This window comes from Micropterus dolomieu, linkage group LG15 (assembly GCF_021292245.1).
Source record: "Micropterus dolomieu isolate WLL.071019.BEF.003 ecotype Adirondacks linkage group LG15, ASM2129224v1, whole genome shotgun sequence".
NCBI classification, from domain to species: Eukaryota; Metazoa; Chordata; class Actinopteri; order Centrarchiformes; family Centrarchidae; genus Micropterus; species Micropterus dolomieu.
Window position 1 is genome coordinate 21,869,982 of NC_060164.1, and position 20,895 is coordinate 21,890,876.

Genomic DNA, 20,895 nt, shown 5'->3' on the forward strand with positions numbered 1-20,895 from the left:
AGGGGAGGAGATCCCACCTTTCCCCTACTTGCCTGGCATCTGTCAGAGGAGCAGGCTGCTGGTTCTGGTACGACCAAAGCTTTATTTTCACCATATTTTTTGTTCAGAAATGACGTGTAGAAAGAAGTGGGAACACACTTATTTCCACTTCACCCAAATCACACAAAGATCCTTAAACTGGGACCTCACACAACCAGTATACTTTTATATTTTGTTACACGTCACAGGGAGTGAGGAACGACAGTTGTATTTGAAAAATGAAGTACATTTTTACGAGAGGGTCTTGGTAATGAACATTGTGTTTTGTATTTCATTTTGAGGTTCTGTCGGTCTTCGTAAATTTGCTTTTCCACCTGATCCCTGGCTCTGTGCTTGTGTGTGTGCACGCATGTGTGAGAGAGAGAGAGACAGTGGGTGTAGAGAGTTCATCTTTGATTGAGACGCAGTCAGATAATCTATTTGCACAGCACTCTTTTATGTTCTTTCTGAAAATTAAGAGCAATTACATCATGGTATGGCTGGAAATGTGTACGTGCATGTGTATGTGGTGGTTATTCAAGTCTGCCATTGTTTCTCTAGAGGATGACGGAGGTGATGACTACTATAAAACAGAGAGACAGATTAGAGACACAGACAAAGAGATAGACAGGTGTGTGTGTGTGTGTGTGTGTGTGTGTGTGTGTGTATATATATATTAGTTAAACTGAAGGCATTAAAAGTTCTCTACAGTTAAATGTAGCATCTCCCGTCTTAAATTTATTTTTAAGAGGAAATGGTGACGAATCTGTTCAGTTAGGTTTTCTTGGATCTGCAGTTTTTCTAACAGCCTGATAATTAGACTTAATTGCCATTTCATTCACTTCATTCATTTTGTTTAAATCGCCGAACAACTCAGAGATGTGGGCTATTAAAAAGTCTTAACACACATTTCAAATACCTTTAAAAAATGACCCTCAGATCACATATGGCGTGGACAAACAAAAAATCTTACTTCACAAATATGGTGAAGCTCACACAGGTTTTACTGACTGTCACAGACACTCATTTAGACCCATTTTGAGGCTATAGTTTGTAGTTTTGTTAAGTGCTTTGAACAAGTGTTCAACCTGCATTTCATCCTTTTAAACTTCATTGCTGATTACATCATGTCATCTATGTTCACACGGTGATGACATATAGATATAAATCATATGGATTTAAATCTTATGTTATGGAGTCAAGCTTTTGAGCATGTACAAAAAATCAAATCTGTTTTTGATTTCTAATGTTTATCTTTTTCTCTCTTATTTCTTTCCCCAGAGTTACGCTCTCTACATCACTGGAGATGAAAATGCTACTTCGACAGATGTATCAAAGTACCTGGCCAAGCTCTCTGCAGGTGTGGTTTATGTGACTAGTGTTAAAGATAATTTTTCTTCTGTTTGATTGCATCCTGGGACTGTGTGTTTCTGACTGAACCCGTTGACTGTGTTTGTAGATGTGTGTGCGCATGTGAACATGTATTGACAATCTGCCCTTATTACCTGCAAGTACCATAGTTTCCTGCTTCAGGGCCCAGTAACACAGAGAGAAAGGCAGTTTGCGGTGACGCAGGTTTGCGTGTCATGACAAAAACCCAATACAGGGCTGAGGTGAAAGCAGTCTCTGCAGGTATATGATAAGCCTTTTTTTCCACTGACACAGAATTTGTCATTGACTTTGTGGGCGGTGTGAGAGAATCCATTTTTTTCCCCCTCCAGCGCTATGTTGACATTTTTCAGTGACAAAACCAAACCAAACAACAGCAGATAGCATCCCACATAAATGCAGTCCTCCGCTCAACAGGAACAAAATGTCACCTTCGTTTAACCTGCAATTTAAGTGCCCATTCTTTTTAGTGACACATTTTAGCAACCTATCGGTGTAGGTTTGAAAATATTTTAATACAGTCGAGAGTTGTTTACTTTAAGAGTTGTGAAAATGCAATGAGTGTGATTTCACATCTCACAAATAGGGGTAAAAAAATTAATCAATCTGTTTCCCTTACTGTCGCCTTCTCTCATCTCTCTCTCTTTTTCAGGCCAGAAGTTCTGTGCCAGTGAACTGCACTACAGAAGGTAATTCAGCTCACAGTAATGAGAGGAAGAGCTTTATGAGGATTTAAGTAGGACAACACGTTTTATCGCTGAAAATCATGAAGTTTATTTGCTTCTGTATATTGTACAAAATACACAATTATATTTTTAAAAAGCGTGCAAACATTAAATAACCCAAATATTAAAGGTGCCCTGTGGCGTTTTCATTTGCATTTAGTTCCTCTTCAGATTGATCTGATTTTTTTGTTCATTTTTATTTTTTGTCACCTGTGTTGTTTAGACCCTTGTTTGCAAGCTAGCAGTCTTCTTATTCATCCTCCTATTATTCATTATTTTCTGGCACATTACTGTGTTTCTTGGTGCATTATCAGCACTTCAATGTGGAGTAGTGTGAAACCACTGGCAGGATTGTGTACATGTGAATATGTGAACAAAATTGGGACCCACTTACAAAAAACTGCTCCGTAGTGTTACTAGAGGTCAAAAACGCCACAGGGGACCTTTTTAATTTTTACAAAAACATATTACTTACGCATTTAAAGTAAAGGTTTAAAATGTTGAGCAATATTTTTCAATTTCATTTCAATGATACTAACTTATATTTATGTGAATTTGTTCTAGACAGAGCAGTGTGAAGGTCAAGTTTTCCAGTGAGAGTCTGGCTGAGCAGCTGGTAGTCTGGCTGACCTCAGAAGGTAAGCAGGTCTTTTTTTCAGTTTTTATCTGCACAGAGGAAGGGGCGCTGAAACCATGTCCTTTATTTATTTAGCACAGCACTGGTTCACGTTAACGCAAATTTACACATTCACACCTGTCAATTGACACAGTCTGTAAACTGCTCCCCTCACAGCCAGACCACATGTCTAGGGTGTGTTATTGAACTCGGCGATTTTGTTAATATGTTTTTATCATTTAGTAGGTACATGGTAAAACATTTGAATTTATATCAGAGTGATTTGCATGTACTGAATTGTAACACATAGCCATACATAACAACAAAAAGTGGAGTTTAGCCCAGTAATAAAAACACACATGCACGGCTGCATTTATTCCTTTCATTTGGAGAAGTTTTTGAAATGTGACTGGCTTTTCTTGCTGCTATGGCGCATTCAACAGCCATGAAAGTAGGCTTATTTTTTTAGTTGTTATAAAACACTCATTCCTCTATGTTCACTGGTTTAGGTTTCACCCTGAAGGACCTGGAGTCAGTCCCCTTTGGCGTGGCTTTGCCCATCAGAGAAGCCATCTACCGCTGCCGCGAGCAGCCGTGTTCTGATTGGTCTGAGGAGGTCTGTCTGCTGATTGGGCGACAGGATCTTACCAAACAAGCCCACAAGATGACCCTGGCCAAGAGCAAAGCTGTGAGTGTGAAATAAGTAACACCCAGAGTAGGACCAGCGTGCACACCGTTTCATCTCCACGGTCTCTGAAACTCTGAATCTGTTGTTATCATATTTTACTGACCTCAAAATCTGTGAGGACAGTTTATGCAAATTCCACAAATCCTTGCAATATTTGAAAGAGTTCAAAATTACTTGAAGATTTTCATCATCACTTGCATTTTTTTGCATAACATTGCCTTCAAACTGTGTTTTTAAATGTTGCTACAGAAATTTTTACTCAATAACTTCAATAGTCACAGGGCATGTTCAAAGTACCCCACCAAATGAATGGACTTTGGTCTTTGGAATAATCTTAAAGCAAGTAAGGTTGTTGAGATAAAACATCACTATCTGAAGACTGTCCGTTGTGGCTATATGTGAATTACTTGTTTGTGTGTGTGAAGTCTGTAGGTTCAGGTCTTTCCTTGGAACCTCCTGCGACCACAGAAGCAGATGAGGAGGAAGATGGGATGTCAGACATTACACAAGAGGTAACACATGCAATAAACATTATCTCTTGCATTGTTGTTTTGTCCGTGTTACTAATAGAGGACCTCCTGAATGAAAATGTGTTCTCCTCTTCAGGTCACAGGGCTGATCTGGAGTCAGGATCTGAGGGTGCAGGAGGTGAGGAGGCTCCTGCAGAGCTCAAGGCCCGTCCGGGTCAGTGTTGTCCAGTTACCTGAGGTTTCGGACCATGAGTACATAGAGGAGAAAGAGAACAAGTGAGTATAATGTATATGTGTGTGTCTTGTTTGCCTTAGCTTTGGAACATAGATGCTCATGGACAGCAACAAACTTTTTTTCACTATGTACATTAGGGCTGAACAATTTATCAAAATCTTACAGCAGGTTGTTAAGGGCTAAATGTGGGTCAAAATACCATTTTTTTAAATTAAATATTGTTGTGCTGCAGAGATGCCTACGCATTATATTCTACAATCTTATATCAAAGATGTTTTTCAATGAAAATGAGAATAATTATGTAAAAATTATCATTCCATCCAATATCATCAATTGCAATATCAGTCAAAAATAATCACAATAGATATCTTTTCAAAATTGTTCAGCCTTTGTGTACAGCTTTTATTTGTGTCAAGCTCTGTCTTCTCTTTGTTGCTATTTTAGGGTTTTACATAGAGAAATCATTGGGGTGCCTGCTGTAATCAAGGGTGGCCTACACCTTCGTTCAATTATATAGATCTTTCTGACTCAGTCTGTAACGTTTCCTTAGTTTTATTTCCCTGCTGTCTTCTCCAGACTCCTGCAGTTGTGTCAGAGGACCATGGCTCTTCCAGTTGGCCGAGGCCTCTTCACTCTCTTCTCCTATCACCCTGTACCAACGGAACCTTTACCTGTCCCAAAACTCAACCTGACAGGTAATGTGGTAGTGTTGAAATATGCACATTCTCCCCCTGCCTCTGCATTGGCCAAATTCATTAAATATAAGGAATATTATTATACTATAAATCTTTAAGTTCCAGGGGGACTGATAAAATTTGATTAATCCTCTGGGCAGTGCACCTAAGTTATGTCTGGGAATTGATAACTTAATAGGAATATTGCAGAGTGTATTTTGTTGGTCTCAAGTTCAGTGAGGTTTTAATCTCTGCTCTAGAGGAAATTGCACTGTACAAAATCATTAACAAACTGGGAAGGGAAAACTCTTGCTGCCCTGTGGCACAGCTGGACAGTCACCCACGCATTCTTTATGTATATATTCTGTGTACTAATGTTTGTTTCAGTAGATTAAACTTAGGATATTTGTGGTTCTGTAATTATTTCTAGATTTGACTATGTATTTAAATGTTTCTACCCCAGGCCGCGCCCCTCCTAGGAACACTATGGTAGATCTGAACAGCGGTAACATTGATGTTCCTCCCAACATGACCAGCTGGCCCAGCTTCCATAACGGAGTAGCTGCTGGACTCAAAATAGCCCCTGCTTCACAGGTCAGTCTAAAAGCTTCACTGCCTCCTTATCGAGCCTTGTTTAGTTTTACATACCTGCAGCTACTTACTCACTTGTTTCTACAGTCTGCACTGCTGGGTTTCTATTAAATATGCTGTGTATACTTACAGTCCTCATAATAAACCCTCATGTTTTTGGTGATGCTTATCTGACGTCACCATGTTGAAATTTCCGCTTGTGTACTAGAAAAAATCATTGACATGAAATTTTTAGGTCATTCATGACCTTCCTTATTCTTGTAGAAATAAATGTAACTTTCTTTTTGTTTGTTAAGGTGGACTCAGCCTGGATAGCCTACAACAAGCCAAAGAGCCCTGAGCTGGCTAATGAGTACGCAGGCTTCCTTATGGCCCTGGGCCTCAATGGACACCTCACCAAACTGGCCACGCTCAACATACATGACTACCTCACCAAGGTACACACACATGCTCAAAAGGGCGTACATGGGCTGAAACTATCTCAGCATTTGTTTCACACCTTGACATGGAAAATGAATGTGTAAAATGGCAGACATATTTTGGGTTTCATGAATGCTTTCTACCTTAAAGCTCTGTTTACAGTAGACAGGACTCTAAATTACTAACTGCGGTACAAACAAACACACACATCCAGTACACACACCAGCTAACAAAGGATTGCAAGAAAGGAAAACAAATACGAACTTGAATACAGTTTACACAAAGGTACACCCGTCTACTCCACTCTCATTAACTTGCGTGCACACACGCACCTTCACACACATTTTTCTCTAGATGACTGTAAATGAGATGTAAACTTGCATCAGGGCCAGGCAGCCAGTCAAAGCGAAACTCTCCCCTCTGAGAACTTTGAAACAAAGTTGAGTCCTTCCCACTTTCAGGTGAGAAAAACAACAGGATGCCGCAAGCTAAGTCTTTTGCTTAATTAAAAAAATTCTGTGTAAAGATGTGGTTAAAGTTTACGAGTAACCATTGCACCAAATCCACGCAGTATCCACACTGGGTTTGAGGTTGATTCATTTTCTGTTCCCATTTTGATTCAGGATGTGAATTGAAGCTGCTGTTCACATTCTGAGAGAGTTCCTTATCAGTCATTTATCTATACACGAGACGTGAGAATGTTCTCATACAGGTTTTGAAGTACTTGAGAGTTGGAGAAAGTCCACTTTCTGAAATTTTTCTGAAAACTGCAAGCTCACAAAGCAATTTGGTTCCCAAATGCTGCCTGTTGAAGTCTCAAATGTTTTTTTTTAATTCCACTAATAACTATTTTATGTTTAGTTTAAATTATGTATTATAGTTATATACAATCAAAATCTCCAAATTTATCCATTAAAATTAAAGCACAGAAGAATGTTTTTGGCCAAATAAAACAGCAGGAAACACTGCACAAGTGTGTGTAACTGACAGCCTTCAGTCCGAATGAAAGCCATGAGCATGGTTGACAGTGAAGTCTGTTTGTAGCTGGTGGTTTTCTGTTGGTTTCTATTCTCGCTGTAAAAGAGAAATTACACTGACAAATACTTTGGATCAGTTCATAAGAAATGTGTATGGTTGTGTTAGAGAGAGAGTGTGTGTGTGTGTGTGTGTGTGTGTGTGTGTCCCTCATCATTTGAGCATCCTAGAAGGTGAATTCACCTTGTTGCTGAAGCCTTTTACAGAGACAGTGTCATTTAAAAAAAATTATTTTCAGTGAATCACTAGAGAAATGAAATTTAACTGTTGTTTTGTCTTTTCATGGATATATATTTTTCAGCTTTTAGTAATGAATTGTCCGCTTTATGTTTATAGATCAAAAATTCTAAGTTTGTTTAGTTGGTTCTTTGGCATTTTAATTCATCAACCAGTTTGTTAAATTGTGTGATTGATATTCAGCTATATTATCAGAGGAATGGTTCATCCAAAAAAGAAACTTGTGTTGATTTATTTAATGAACAGCATATTAGTCAAAAAAACAGTGATGTTCAGTGGTTTGGCAGCGTGTGGTTCCTTTTAATTTGAATATAGAGCAAAAAAACTTTTTGCTCTATAATTTACACTCAAAACTTGAGATTTTGTATTTCCGAGTGTTGGTGTTACAACATGTAGGCGGAATGTGGTCTGCCTTTATGAATATTAAACACACACACACAAGTGATCCACAGGGGTCTAATGAAAACTGTCAGTCACTGTGAGCTGCTGTGGAAGCTGACCGGACTCCTCCTACTCCACAGTCACAGTTAGAGCTGATTACACTGGAACAAATTTTTCTGCTGCAGTGGATATTTAGTACATCACACTGTATGGTCCGATGCAATTTTGGTCATTAAAATGGTCAGTTTAATGAAATTTACTTTCAGTTGTGAAAGCTACCAACTTTCTGTCGCTGTTGCTCCATCAGGGCCATGAAATGACCAGTATTGGGCTCCTTCTGGGCGTGTCTTCAGCAAAACTGGGCACCATGGACATGTCAATTACCCGCCTGCTTAGTATACACATCCCTGCCCTTCTCCCACCCACCTCCACTGAGCTGGATGTACCACACAATGTTCAGGTAAGAGTGAGCGATACATACTTCAATATCTAGAGAATCTATCAGTGGAATGAGGAAACATTAATTATGGACTGTGAAATTGCAGCTGTTAGTGTGTCTGTGTGGATTATGTTTAGTAAGACCTCTGATTAAGATGTGCAGTTGTTTACACAAGCACACAAATGAATTAAACGAAAAGCTTTCAATTCTCTCTGTCTGTTCTGCAGGTTGCTGCTGTAATTGGCATTGGGCTGGTGTACCAGGGAACAGGACATAGACACAATGCTGAAGTGTTGCTGTCTGAGATAGGTGTGTGTGGGGTTGTGTGTGCAAAAGACAGACAGATGTACTGAAACGTTTTGATTAAAGTGGTCATATTATGCTCATTTTCAGATTCATAATTTTAATTTAGGGGTTTTACCAGAACAGGTTTACATGGTTTCATTTTCAAAAAACACCATATTTTTGTCATACTGCACATTGCTGCAGCTCCTCTTTTCACCCTGTGTGTTAAACGCTCCGTTTTAGCTATGGAGTGATGCATCACACTTCTAAAAGATCTTTGTTGGGAGTTGCACATGCGCAGTACCTAGTTAAGGACTACTAACCAATCAGAAGCAGAGTAGGGTGGGCCCTGAAAAGCCGGTAAACACTGCTTCACTGTTCAGCTGTACATGTTCATCTTACCAGCTTCGCAACATGGACTGGAGCAAGAGAAGTAAAAGTATTATGTATGTAAAAGTATCTTTCATCCATAAAGTTATAACTGAGCTCTGTCTCTACATCATAGTAACTTTATGTCCATTGACTTCCTGTAGGGTAGCTAGTGTTTGGAAGGTAGAGGAGAGGCAGCGGGCAGCTCAGTGTGTTTTTCCACTTGTGTTTTAAGGGCGTGCCTGACTTGCTGCTAAGTGAGCATTATGACGCGTATTTTGCTGTGACATCACAGCAAAGTGGAAGAAAATGCTGGACTACAAACGAGCTGTTTTCAGGCAGTTCAGAAAAGTGTTTTCTGTGGGAGATGGGAACTCCCTTTGGGGTGGACTTTTGGGCTTTTTCACTTTGCAAACCTATTACATGCACAAAAGGTATATAACTCAATAAAGGAGAGGGAAAAAGCCAAAAAACATAATATGACCTCTTAAAAGGACCACATATCAACTTTACATTTGGTCAGAGGTGCTGAATAAATTTGGAAATCTCTTGTTTCTCAACTCACATCTCAGTGGACTGTGGGAATATACTGTATAACAAAAAATATCACATTTTATTATTATTTTTTTTAGACCAATCAATAGATGAATTAAGAAAATAAAAGTCAGATATATAATCGGGTATAATTCTGTTTTTGGCTTCTGTGTGTGTGTCGTTCAGGTCGACCTCCTGGTCCAGAGATGGAGTACTGTACAGACAGAGAGTCATATTCACTTGCTGCTGGACTAGCCCTGGGCATGGTCTGCCTCGGGGTAAGTCACACACATAAAAAACACTCTGCTGGTCGACTCCATTTGCAGAAACATCCTAATGTTGTTTTAACATCTTGGAAGTTCCAGGTGGGCCTGGTTTGTCATGTCAGAATAAATCCAGATGGAAACAACTGTTGTTCAGAGAAAGCCACATGAAGTTGAACTTTAAATATTTGGGGTTTTTTTGCATTATAAAAATATATTTTGTCAGTACCGTTTTCCTCTGGATTTCTCCCTGTATATTTAAGGGTATCTGAGGGATGAGAAACTAAAGTCAACTGCTTGCTCCTATGAAAGAAAACTAATGTAAAGGTGTTGTCAGTTGCCATACAATTAGTGATTTTTTTGTGTTCATGCTCACTGAGAAAGAGAAAGAACTTATGTTCTCACAGAAGTTTACAGTGATCTCTGTATTTTTTTTCTGATATTCTTCTTCTTTCTTCTTCTATGGCAATATGCTTCATTATCTCCTGCTTTTCTGTCCACTTGAATTACTTTCTCTGTGTCTGTCCCATCTCTCCTGACTCGCGTCATCTCCAAACACCTGCACTTTTCTTCTCTCCTCTCCACTGCTCCACACCTCTGATATTTTTCCACTGTCCTGTTTCCCCCACTTCCTCTTCCCACTCGTCTCATCAAATTCTCTCTTCCCATCGTATTTCATGTCCCCATTCTTCCTCCCTTCTTTCTCTCTCTGTCTTTTCATGGTCCTCCTGTCTCCTTCCCTTGCCTTTCCTCCCTTCACACTCTTTCCTTGCAGCATGGCAGTAACCTGATTGGGATGACAGACCTGAATGTCCCTGAGCAGTTGTATCAGTACATGGTGGGTGGCCACCGCAGAGCTCAGGCCGGAGCCAGCAGGGAGAGACACAAGTCCCCCAGCTACCAAATCAAGGTAGATGGACCAATCATTTTCTATTTCTATTAGAAAATAACGGTAAAGATACTCTCAATTGTAGTGGCATGCATACCTCTTTAAACAACCTCAGTTTCACAAATGGTGAAGTTATATTTGTTAACAACAAAACAGTAATAGTTATCTAACTTGTTTAGCTAGCTAACCAAATATTTTGTTTTCTCCAAACATTACCAATCGCCGTTCCAGGAGGGTGACACTATAAATGTAGATGTGACGTGCCCAGGGGCCACGCTGGCCCTCGCAATGATCTACCTCAAGACCAACAACAGGTGAGAAAAGACAATCTTATTAAGCACAGACCCAAACAAGAAACTCTTTTTATAGATGTAAAATATCAATTACGCCTTGTACTTTGCATGTGCTGACTAGTTGGACCAGTGCTGACCTGGTGCTACCTCCACTTTGTGCAGTGGTGCTCCTTTATGAATCCCTTGCAAGACATTATTCAGGGTATTCCCTTGCTGCCACAACTGCTTTTTCTAAATAATAGCAATAACTAAAACTATTCTGCTCAATAATTATCTTCTCGCCTGTTTAAGGGAATTTTGCTTTATTTTTTAGTTTATTAATTTGTATCCCGTTTCACTCATAATTGGCATGTACATGTATGTTTTTCATATGTCTGCATCTACTGATTTATGTTCCTACTATTCCCTTTTCTACTCAAGGATTGAGTATTATTAAATACATATTATATAATACATATAATGTAAGATATTAGAAAAGGGTTTTGATGTATCACTCAACAGCTTTCCACTTTATTTCAAGATACGAATTTATGCAAATTATCACAAGAGAATGTTTATGCCACAAACTATAAATATGGCCAAAGTGTGCCGCTTCTTACTTTTCACCCATTTCTTGTTCATGTGAATGTCGAGCAGAACGTCCTAACCTCCCAATCTCATCCCTCACTTCCAGCTTATAGCTTTCAGCTATTGGTCAAGACGTTCCTGTCTTCTTCCAGGTGCATCTGATGCCGTATGTCTATTGGTTGAGAGGGTGTTGAAACAGGGTATTAACACCTCCTTATATCTTCCTGGTTCTGTCCACTAGGTCGATTGCTGATTGGCTGAAACCTCCAGACACTTGGTTCCTGCTGGATTTCATCAAGCCAGAGTTTTTGCTGCTGAGGGTTAGTTACACACCGTGTGTGTGTGTGTGTGTGTGTGTGTGTGTGTGTGTGTGTGAGAATTTTTCCCACCTTTCCATAATCTGGTATACCTGTCTCCCTCCCACCTCTCTCCTTCTCCGTCTTGCTTTCTACCCTCTTAGACGCTAGCTCGGTGTATTATCATGTGGGATGAAATCCTCCCAAATACTGAGTGGGTCAAGAGTAACATACCCCAGGTGAGAAAATACACACCAAGAGCATCATTCAACTGACATATTTAGATGCTGCAGACTTGGCAACAAGTCACCATGACATGTAAAGAATTCTCAGCTGTGAGTTTTGGTTCAAAAGGTACGCTGATGTTTGTGATTGTTGTAAGAGAATAATTACTACAGCTATATCCAGCTCATCAAAGCTTTTCCAGTTTTCTATTATCCACACTCTCTAGTAGCTCTTTCCTATAGCACAACAAAGAAGAAATGTGTAGTAACTAGTAAGTATGAGCAGAAATAGCCATGCTGGATGAACAAGAAAAGAGCATCACGTATTTCATTAGCAGAAAATCCTCTGAATATTGTTTGACAGGTTATATGAACAAAGTGTATTGCGGAAATACCTCAGTGGCGCCTTAACAACTGTCATAGAAGAGCAAGGCTGTGAACCACAGCTCCAGTTAGTCAGCTGTAAAGCTTGTTGTGTTTCATTGCTCTGTTGACAGGAAAAGGCAGTGGTTAAAAATCAAAATGTCTATCTGCTGATAAAGTAACTAAATGGGTGAAGCCGCTGTGCTGGATATATTTTGCCACTTTGTAAACATGGTGTCACAATTATGTGATATTTAGAACAGTGCAGTGGCAGTTAGTTAAAAATGTATCAACTTCTCTTTTTCTGTCTGGTTAATATGTCGAATGCTAATAAATGCCAGTAACCAGAGCTTGAGCACATTCAGAACACTATTCCAAAACAGAATATGTAATTGCAGAATTTATTCAACAAGTTCTACAAAGCTCAAAGCTTCAATTTTCTACTTCAGCCCAGTCATTACTATCACTGGAGAAATAATTTTATTCTACATGATTTGATGTTTCTGCATCAGTGTCTGGGGCTTTTTTTTCCTCTTTTATATGCAGCATCCTGTACTTGTAATATCTTTCCAGTAAACAACAATGGTTTTCAATACAGTAATTACTGTCCATAGAAAGTATCAATAAAATTGTTTTCTACATTTGTTTGGTTTTCAGATCATGAGGGGAGCTTTTAACCCTTCAGAAGACATTAACATGGAGACAATGGCGTGAGTTTTCAAACCAAAAACTGGCATTTAATTTTAAGTCCAGCTTCTGTAGTTGTGGTAGTGATGTTCTCCACAGTGTCCCACTACCATGACTGCTCATGTCATGTTTTTGCTTCTCTCAGCCAAGCCCAAGACTACATTACCGCCGGGGCCTGTCTGGCATTAGGCTTACGCTTCGCCGGCTCTGCCAACTCCGATGCCTTCGACTGCCTCTACGAGTTTGCAAAGACCTTCATGAAGATTATGTCTTTCGCTGGTACAGCTGCTGTTGTAAGTGTTTGTATAAGTTTATATGTGAACTTGTACTTGGATCTGAATTACAAGATTGTCAAAGTCATGAAAGGTGCTGTGTTGCCTTGTTTACTTTCCATAATGATTTCTTATATTTCCCCTTTGCTGTCTCTTTCTCTGTCTGTCAACATGTGTGCTGATTCCTCCAGCAGATGGGTTACTACAACCTGCAGACCGGTCTGTCAATGATTCTGCTGGCAATGTCCATGGTGATGGCCGGCACCGGGAACCTGAAGGTCCTGCAGCTCTGTCGCTTCTTCCACAAACGAACTGGCGGCGAGATGAACTACGGCTTCCACATGGCTCATCACATGGCACTGGGTCTGCTCTTCCTGGGAGGTGGCAGGTGAGACAGCAAAAACACACATACCGTGGCATTTGTACTAGGGCTGCAACATTAATGTAATCGCAATGTTGTCAAGTGTGATTATATAACCGCAAAACGGATGCGATTTAATAAACCAAAGTGTGTGTCACACTTTCTTCTCTGTGTGCGCTGCCTATTGCTCAATCAGAAAAATTATTCATTAGCAGTGTGCCAGTAACTTTTAAGACAACAACCCATCGTAACCCCCTCCCTGCCCCCCCGCTAATCATTCACTCGCCACCGGAGCACCGAGAGAAATGCCGGTTCTCTGGTCGCTCTGTGAGAGAGACAGAGAGACATCGTCAGCAGCTGAAAAGGCAAGACAGAAGAAATAAGGCAAAAGATAGGCAATGTTTGGGTTTCAGCTAGCTGACCTTTTAACATTAGCTGTATTGGTGCCTTTTGTTGTTCAACATGTTCAACTTTTAATAAAGCCGACGTGCTTGTTAGTCACTTTTCGTCAACTGACCAACCATAGCCTGGATGGGGCAGGGCATTAAAAAAAGCAAACTTTCAATATGATTATTGACAAGTTAGTACGTAGCATTAATAAATTAGAGACCAATATAATTTTTCTTCCACAAGGATTGCTCCATAGAGCAACACGCTCCCCTTGTTCTGTTTTACATCTGTTTTACTAGTTATTGTTATAAATATGTTTATCATTTAACTTTGTTTAAGTTGAAAAAAACACATTTCAAAATTTCAATATTTTGTGCATTTTCCTTGATATTAAGCAAGTAGACTTATAGTACCAGTTCAATTATAATCGAATCGCAAATCGCAATATTGTACACAATAATCGCAATATGACTTTTTCTCCAGATCTGGAAACCCTAATTCGTACAAGTAATACTGTGAGGACTTTTTTCCACAGCAGCCATTTAAACGCGATATTCAGGGTCAAAACATTAAAGCGGTGCTGAGAAGATTAAAGTTGGTGTAAATAAACTGTTTGTTACAAAAATGTAAACAGGAAACTGACTGAACACAGGTTTTTTCACAAATCCCACACAGAAAAAAAACAACTGTTTGCTGAAAACATGTGTTGGTGGTTGTTGTTCTTGCCAACAAATCCAATGAAAAGAACGAAACCAACATGGCGTTAGTCTGTCTTACAATACTTTCTGACTTCCCTACACTGTCTGTGACACTCACCCATTGGTTCCTACTGAGGATATAAATCGTTACAAATGGGTCACATATACTTTAATTTTAAAAAAGGCTTAGTAATTTCCTACAACAGCTGGGTTGTGTAATTTTTAGTAAACTATACTACTAAATAGAGCAGTTGGACTATTTTCAACTCCAGATGAATAGAAATGTGGTGCTCAAGGGAGTGTTTATGGCAGCAGGGCAGTGTATGAGGGATTGAGTCAAAAAAAACAACAGTGTACAGTACCAGTCAAAAGTTTGGACACACTTTTGACTGGTACTGTATGTTCACAGGCATAAAGGAACGTGTCACCCAGTTCAACAGTGTGGCTTACAGTCAGTACTTGTTAGTAGGATCAATTCATTGTTGGTTTTGGTCTTTTCATGGGATTTGTTGACCATAAGTTAGATACCAACAAGGCCACTGTGAACATAGTGGCAGTAGAGGGGTTGTCAGTTGGGGAGGAGATTTGTGCACACATAAAATACTTGCAAGCACACATACATGCACAAGAAGAGATTAGAAGGTGATCATATTTTTAAAACCTCTACCATTTAAAATTAGCCTCTGAGTGACCCTCCAACTTTCTCTCACATTCTGGGTTCATCTGAAGCAGTGTGTTATAGTGCTGCAACCATGAATCAATTGTCAACCATTAAATAAGTCACAAACTATTTTGATAATGGATTTATTGTTTTGAGTAATTTTTTAAAGAAAAAAGTCAAAATTTTCTGGTTTCTTTACTCCTCTGTTACAGTAACCAAAATATTTTGGGGGACAAAACAAGATATTTGAGGACGTCATCTTGGCTTTGGGAAACACTGGTCAACTAATCAATTAATAGAGAAAATAATCGTTAGTTGCAACCTTAGTGTGTTGCAATAAAAAAACATGAAAACACAACTGAAATCAGTAGAAATTAAAATACAGTGACACACATACACTTTATTATTTTGACTCATGATTCTTTAATCAGTTTAATTAGATTTTACCCGTAGTCTGTCATATGGCACCGGAATTGCTCAATGTCAACAAGACTCAAATTGTACACACCCACCCACACATGCAAATACACACACACACACACACACACACACACACACACACACACACACACACACACACACACACACCCACACACACACCATATTTGTTTCTGGGAAGGACCAGGTATTGGTATGCCATGTACACACACATGGTGTGTGGTTTAGCCACACAAGTCTGTTTTAAGTGCCGTCTTGTGCATAATAAATGACATTTCTACAAACACACACGCACACAAACACAAACCAGGTTCCTCCAACCACTGACCTTGGCCTGTATTTTCAAGAGAAAAAACGGCTCCCACTCTGTCATTACATGTTGCAAATGTTTCTCCACCTACAGCTGTAATCAGGCAAACCTTTTGATTTTACTCGTATCGTGTTTTATTTTAGATTTGCCAGCTGAAAGCCCACGCAGCTGCCAGTTTGAATGCCAGCCACCGTAGTGTGTATTATCATGTGTGTGTTTCCGCAGGTCTGCAGAGGTTAAAGTTAATGCTGGTTCCATGTCATTGTTGTATTTCCTTCATTCTCGTCCTTGGCTAGCCTGCGATTCAAGTCTGTCACCCATTTGCATTGAAAATTTCTATTCATATTTTCTTTCAATGTTGATCGTTATCGCTACATCATTGTCATTCAGTTTTTCTCATTCATTTTCTCACCTGTTTTTTTGCTCATTACTCCTAATCTCTGTCGTGTGGCTTTTTCAGTGGTTTTTTCCCTCTTTTTCTCACCCTTCCCTCTCTTTCTGTTTGCTCAGTTAGTTTCTCTTCCCATTTATTGCGTTTTTTTAGCAGGAAACTGAAGTGAAAGTCATGTTTTTCTACCCAAAGTCACACATATAGCATTCAGACTAATGATAGCTACAGCATACTGTAGGTCTCTATCAGCTTATACCAAAGGCTGACGTGGGCTTTGCATGTGCTTCACATGTTTGCTCGAGTTTCCTGCAATTGCCCTTGACCAAAACACTGGCCTCAGAACCGGCATTTGTCCCTGGACGCTGCCCACTGCTCCTAAAATAGTTATCTTTGGTCAAATGTAGAAGACAAACTTTCCCACAGGGATTAATTAAGGGTAGTAGCAAACAATAGTTAAACAACTAGAAGTTTTCTTTTTTGCTGTACGTACTGGAAGTTCATACATCAGAAGTTGAAAATGTCGAGCCCAGCATAAAAGGAAAGTGACTCAGAAGAACTGGTTTCTGGCCTGCAATCCTCCTTTTAACGGCTCTGTCGTCCTGTTGTTGTAGCAGTTGCGGACCTAACCCCCAAAGCAGGAAGTTACTGTTTCTAATGTTGCTGTTAGTCACTTAAAAGTTACAGCTTTTATTTAATAGTCAAGAAAAATCTGTGTTATGTGGGTTATTGGTTGAAAAGATGAGACTGTTGATGCCTCACAGTTTGACCAAGGTGCTTTATCGCAGCAGTAAGACAGATTTAACCATATTTGGTGAAGAGAGTACAGTAGAGCTAGAGAAATGTTTTTAAATTTTTTTATTATCCCTTTTTTAATCATCCTTTTGTCGGTCTACAATTAACCATCATTTTCTCAATTCATTACTAGGAGATCTAGATAATTTGTTTATAACTGTCCGTTACACTTGCCAACTTCAAAGTGCTTGTTTTATCACCAATAGTCCAAACCTCAAAAATATTCAGTGTATTATCACAGAAGTTGATGAAAAGCAACAAATTCTCAAAATTGAGATGCTTGAACCAGGTAAGGTTTGACATTTTTGCTTTAAAATTTTTACAGCTAATTTTCACTGCATTTGCTTTAAATCCAAGAATTTAAGAGTGAATTTGAAATTGATATCAGAATTTTTGTCAGGTGTTCTGTCCTCAGCCTGAAACAATTTTGAAACAACTGGAGAATGCGATTCTCAAAATAATTGTCTATTAGAAACCAATACATTGCTTATTCGTTAGTCATTGCTCTAAAATATGCCTGTTTATCATGACATTACCAGACTGTGAGAGTCTGTTTTAGGTTGGTTGAATTATAATCGTGTGGGATAAGAATGTAAATGTTCAATGTGGTAAAGGAATTTAAACATGCTATGCTAAACATGCCTCAAGCAGCCATTTAATTGAAGAGCAACATCCTTTACCTCAGTTGACCCTTAATAAGTACTCTGACAAGTAACCTTCCATGTACAAGCAGCCTTTACGTCTGACCTGACTTTCTGGTAATGACTCCATTAGTCAAAGTACACACTTACTGCCAACTATTATGTTTAAGAGGCTCTGTTGTGGCCTGTGATGACGTTAACCAGATTACAACACACACCTGCTTTCACTAACAGAGAGGGGTTTTTAAAAAGTGTTTCATTTAGAGCAGTGCTTCTATTAAAACTTGTGCAGTATTGACAGTGCTTTGTTGTAAGTACAGAGTGATAAAGACATTCCTGCATTTATTGTGATCATGAACACAATAAATGTCATTTATGCTGCCCAGGTTTACTTTACATACCTATCACTGTGTGTATGTATGAGCGCCTGTTACAACAAGCAGGCCATTTCAGTGCACACTTTTCTGTTGCTTGTGATAAGTGGTAAGAGTTAAAATGTGTGTGTGTGTGTGTGAGAGAGAGAAGAATGTATTTTCAGTATTTGTGATGTTGTTTGATGTTGTCTTATGTTAGGTACACCTTGAGCACCTCCAATTCAGCCATTGCTGCTCTGCTGTGTGCCCTGTACCCCCACTTCCCTGCTCACAGTACTGACAACCGGTGAGACCGGCGCACACACACACACAAACACGCTTTTATAAGATAAATTTTTTCTATGTTTGGTGAGTGGGTGATGTTTGTCGCATGCAATGATCCATAGACTCCCAGAAGGTGGAGATATGTATGAGGATGAGAACATTGTGGACCCTGTCCTTCATGCTGGATCTTGCAATTTAGAGCAATGCCTCAAATTATTTATAATCACAACTTCATTGCATCTTATAAATGCAGACATGGAACATAGCAGTGTTAGTTTGTATCGGGAATCATAAGACACATTTCTTTTCTGTCCAATTTAAAAAATAATCTTGAATTAAAATCAGCATTTTGTGCTGATGTTAAATAAGAATTTTAAATAAACAATTCATATAAAATGTTTTTTTTCTCCCCAAAATGTAATTCCTGTCAGAATAGATAAGCCTCTAAAACAACATATACACCATCATGGGACATTAAAACAACCTCCAGTGAAACTAGATTAATGAAAATCCTTAAAGTGGATTGCTGGTTCAAGATTATATGCAGGTTAACATAAGTTATGGATTGTATTGTGTTCCTGTGTAATTAACAAAAACATAATTTGAAGTGAAAACGATAAATAAAACAAATAATATAAGTAATATAAATGATTTATGAACTCATCAGGTTTTCCAAGCAATTTATCTGTAGGTTTGTTAAATGATGAGCTTCCTTAATACAAGAAAATAACAACATGACTGCTTGACTATCTTAATTTTATTCAAAGACAGTATACCGGATCGGACCGGCCCTTTCATATTCTACTGTAATCAGAAACTGTGTGTTGATGGTGCTCTTATTGCTGCAGCTACCACCTGCAGGCCCTGCGGCATCTGGCCGTGCTGGCTGCAGAGCCACGCCTGCTGGTCCCTGTGGACGTGGACTCCCTGAAGCCCTGCTACGCCCTCTTGGAGGTCACCTACAAGGTAAGTTCATTAAGGTTGCTCAGGCTGACACAGGTAGCCACAAACCTGTGAATAAAGGAGAAGCTCCCCCATGAGCCTTCCCTTGAACAAGGGGCTTGTTGAATTTTTCTAATTTGTCTTTAAAATGGTGTCATAAAGTGTGTTTGCAGGAAAAAGGCAGATGATTAATAGATTAGTGGTTCTTCCTACCAACTTTGTATTATTGCTTCACCATGGCAGAACATGGTGGCCAGACAACATCCAAAATCACAAGCTAATGAACTCTAAGTACAATTTCTCTCTCCCATAGCGTGCACTTCCTTTCTCTCTCTCGTTTGTTTTCTGTCACATGTACTAATTTGTTCATTCCTGTACTTCCTCTTTAAAAGCTACTTTACATGCAAACGCACACATGCTAAAACATACTGTCAAACACTATGTGATGGTTTTATTTAATTGTGAGGCGCAAGAAAAACGCACCTGTCCACCAAACTAGCATGTTCTGCTTCCTCGAACTTCAGGTGTATTTTGTGCAACTTGCTTACACCATTTAACCAAGGTAGCAGCAGCTGTCCACTTGCAGCCAGAAAAATGAAGAATTAATTCAAGAATAAGCAACTTCCTACCACTGCAGAAAATGATTTTGTCGTGGCTCAGCAACTGACATCCATGGATATGTTTGGCCTCAATTCGAACTCAAGCGTCTGCATATTAATTCCATACATGATATTTTAGGCCTCATTACGTTCTGGGGACTAACATATTGTGAGAGCGCAGGCCATATTGATTTAGTTTTTTACACATGTATGTACATAGATTAGAAGAAAGCACCCTAAGCGGAAATTTATCTAAAAACCAACCAACCAAGTTTCTTCAGACATAGAGAGATGGCCAGCAGCAGCATACAGAGTGCAGGTGTTTCCAAGCTTGGAGGTTTGTAATGTGGGATTTGAATGACAAGTTATGATCAATAATAATACCTAAATACTTATGTGCATACTATTTCAACTTCCCAAGCAGTTGAGATTGTAGGAAGATTAAAGAACATCAAAGGCAGATTGCAGGGTTTGTACTACTGAAAGGGCTGAGTAGTACAACGGTATCATCTGTGTAAAAGCCAAATGCAGCTTTAGACACATTTTTCCAAAGACTCCAAAATGAGGACGCTCTTTGTCAATCTGCGTCTGTCAAATCATATGTTTTCGGTTCTGGAAGACATAATTAACCCTTCTTAGTGTAAAAAGCTGGGTTTACTTAAAGATGGTTTTCTTTATTAAAAGCAAGATAGTTAGATGCACTCGTGTTTTGACAGGTAGTGAGGATCATTTAGAATGCATTTTGTCAATGCTAGTGAAATATTGCTTCTTAAAGGTTCAGTGTGTAAGATTTAGTTGCATCTAGTTGTGAGGGTTGTGAATTGCAACTATCTGTCCAGTCTACCACTGCCCCCTAACCTTTCAAAGAGCGTAGTACAGCTACGGTGGCTGACACAGCACAAAAGGTGTCTCTTCTGAGACAGCAGAGAGTAGCCAGTCAAGAAATGAGTGTTCTTTTGGTATATTTATTAAGATATTATATTTACTTAATTATTCAGTAAAACCATATGCTATTGTGACTTAGCCACTGACGGATAACATGGAAAATGTAAGCCAAGAGTCAAAACTCCCCAC

General features: G+C 39.2%; 1 protein-coding gene across 2 annotated transcripts in view; it reads left to right on the plus strand.

Moving 5' to 3' along the window:
* anapc1 (anaphase promoting complex subunit 1) overlaps nt 1–20,895 on the plus strand; it is a 63,112-nt gene that overhangs the window by 29,244 nt on the left and 12,973 nt on the right. The window contains exons 28-45 of one of the 2 annotated variants that reach the window (XM_046070537.1): nt 3,258–3,436; nt 3,862–3,948; nt 4,043–4,182; nt 4,718–4,836; nt 5,279–5,409; nt 5,703–5,843; nt 7,787–7,939; nt 8,146–8,227; nt 9,293–9,384; nt 10,145–10,279; nt 10,490–10,572; nt 11,360–11,438; nt 11,579–11,653; nt 12,659–12,711; nt 12,834–12,981; nt 13,152–13,348; nt 18,216–18,302; nt 19,129–19,246. In XM_046070537.1, the coding sequence (XP_045926493.1) occupies nt 3,258–3,436; nt 3,862–3,948; nt 4,043–4,182; nt 4,718–4,836; nt 5,279–5,409; nt 5,703–5,843; nt 7,787–7,939; nt 8,146–8,227; nt 9,293–9,384; nt 10,145–10,279; nt 10,490–10,572; nt 11,360–11,438; nt 11,579–11,653; nt 12,659–12,711; nt 12,834–12,981; nt 13,152–13,348; nt 18,216–18,302; nt 19,129–19,246 (2,099 nt within the window). The remainder of the gene's footprint in view (nt 1–3,257; nt 3,437–3,861; nt 3,949–4,042; nt 4,183–4,717; nt 4,837–5,278; nt 5,410–5,702; nt 5,844–7,786; nt 7,940–8,145; nt 8,228–9,292; nt 9,385–10,144; nt 10,280–10,489; nt 10,573–11,359; nt 11,439–11,578; nt 11,654–12,658; nt 12,712–12,833; nt 12,982–13,151; nt 13,349–18,215; nt 18,303–19,128; nt 19,247–20,895) is intronic. The other variant, XM_046070538.1, reaches the window with a different exon arrangement.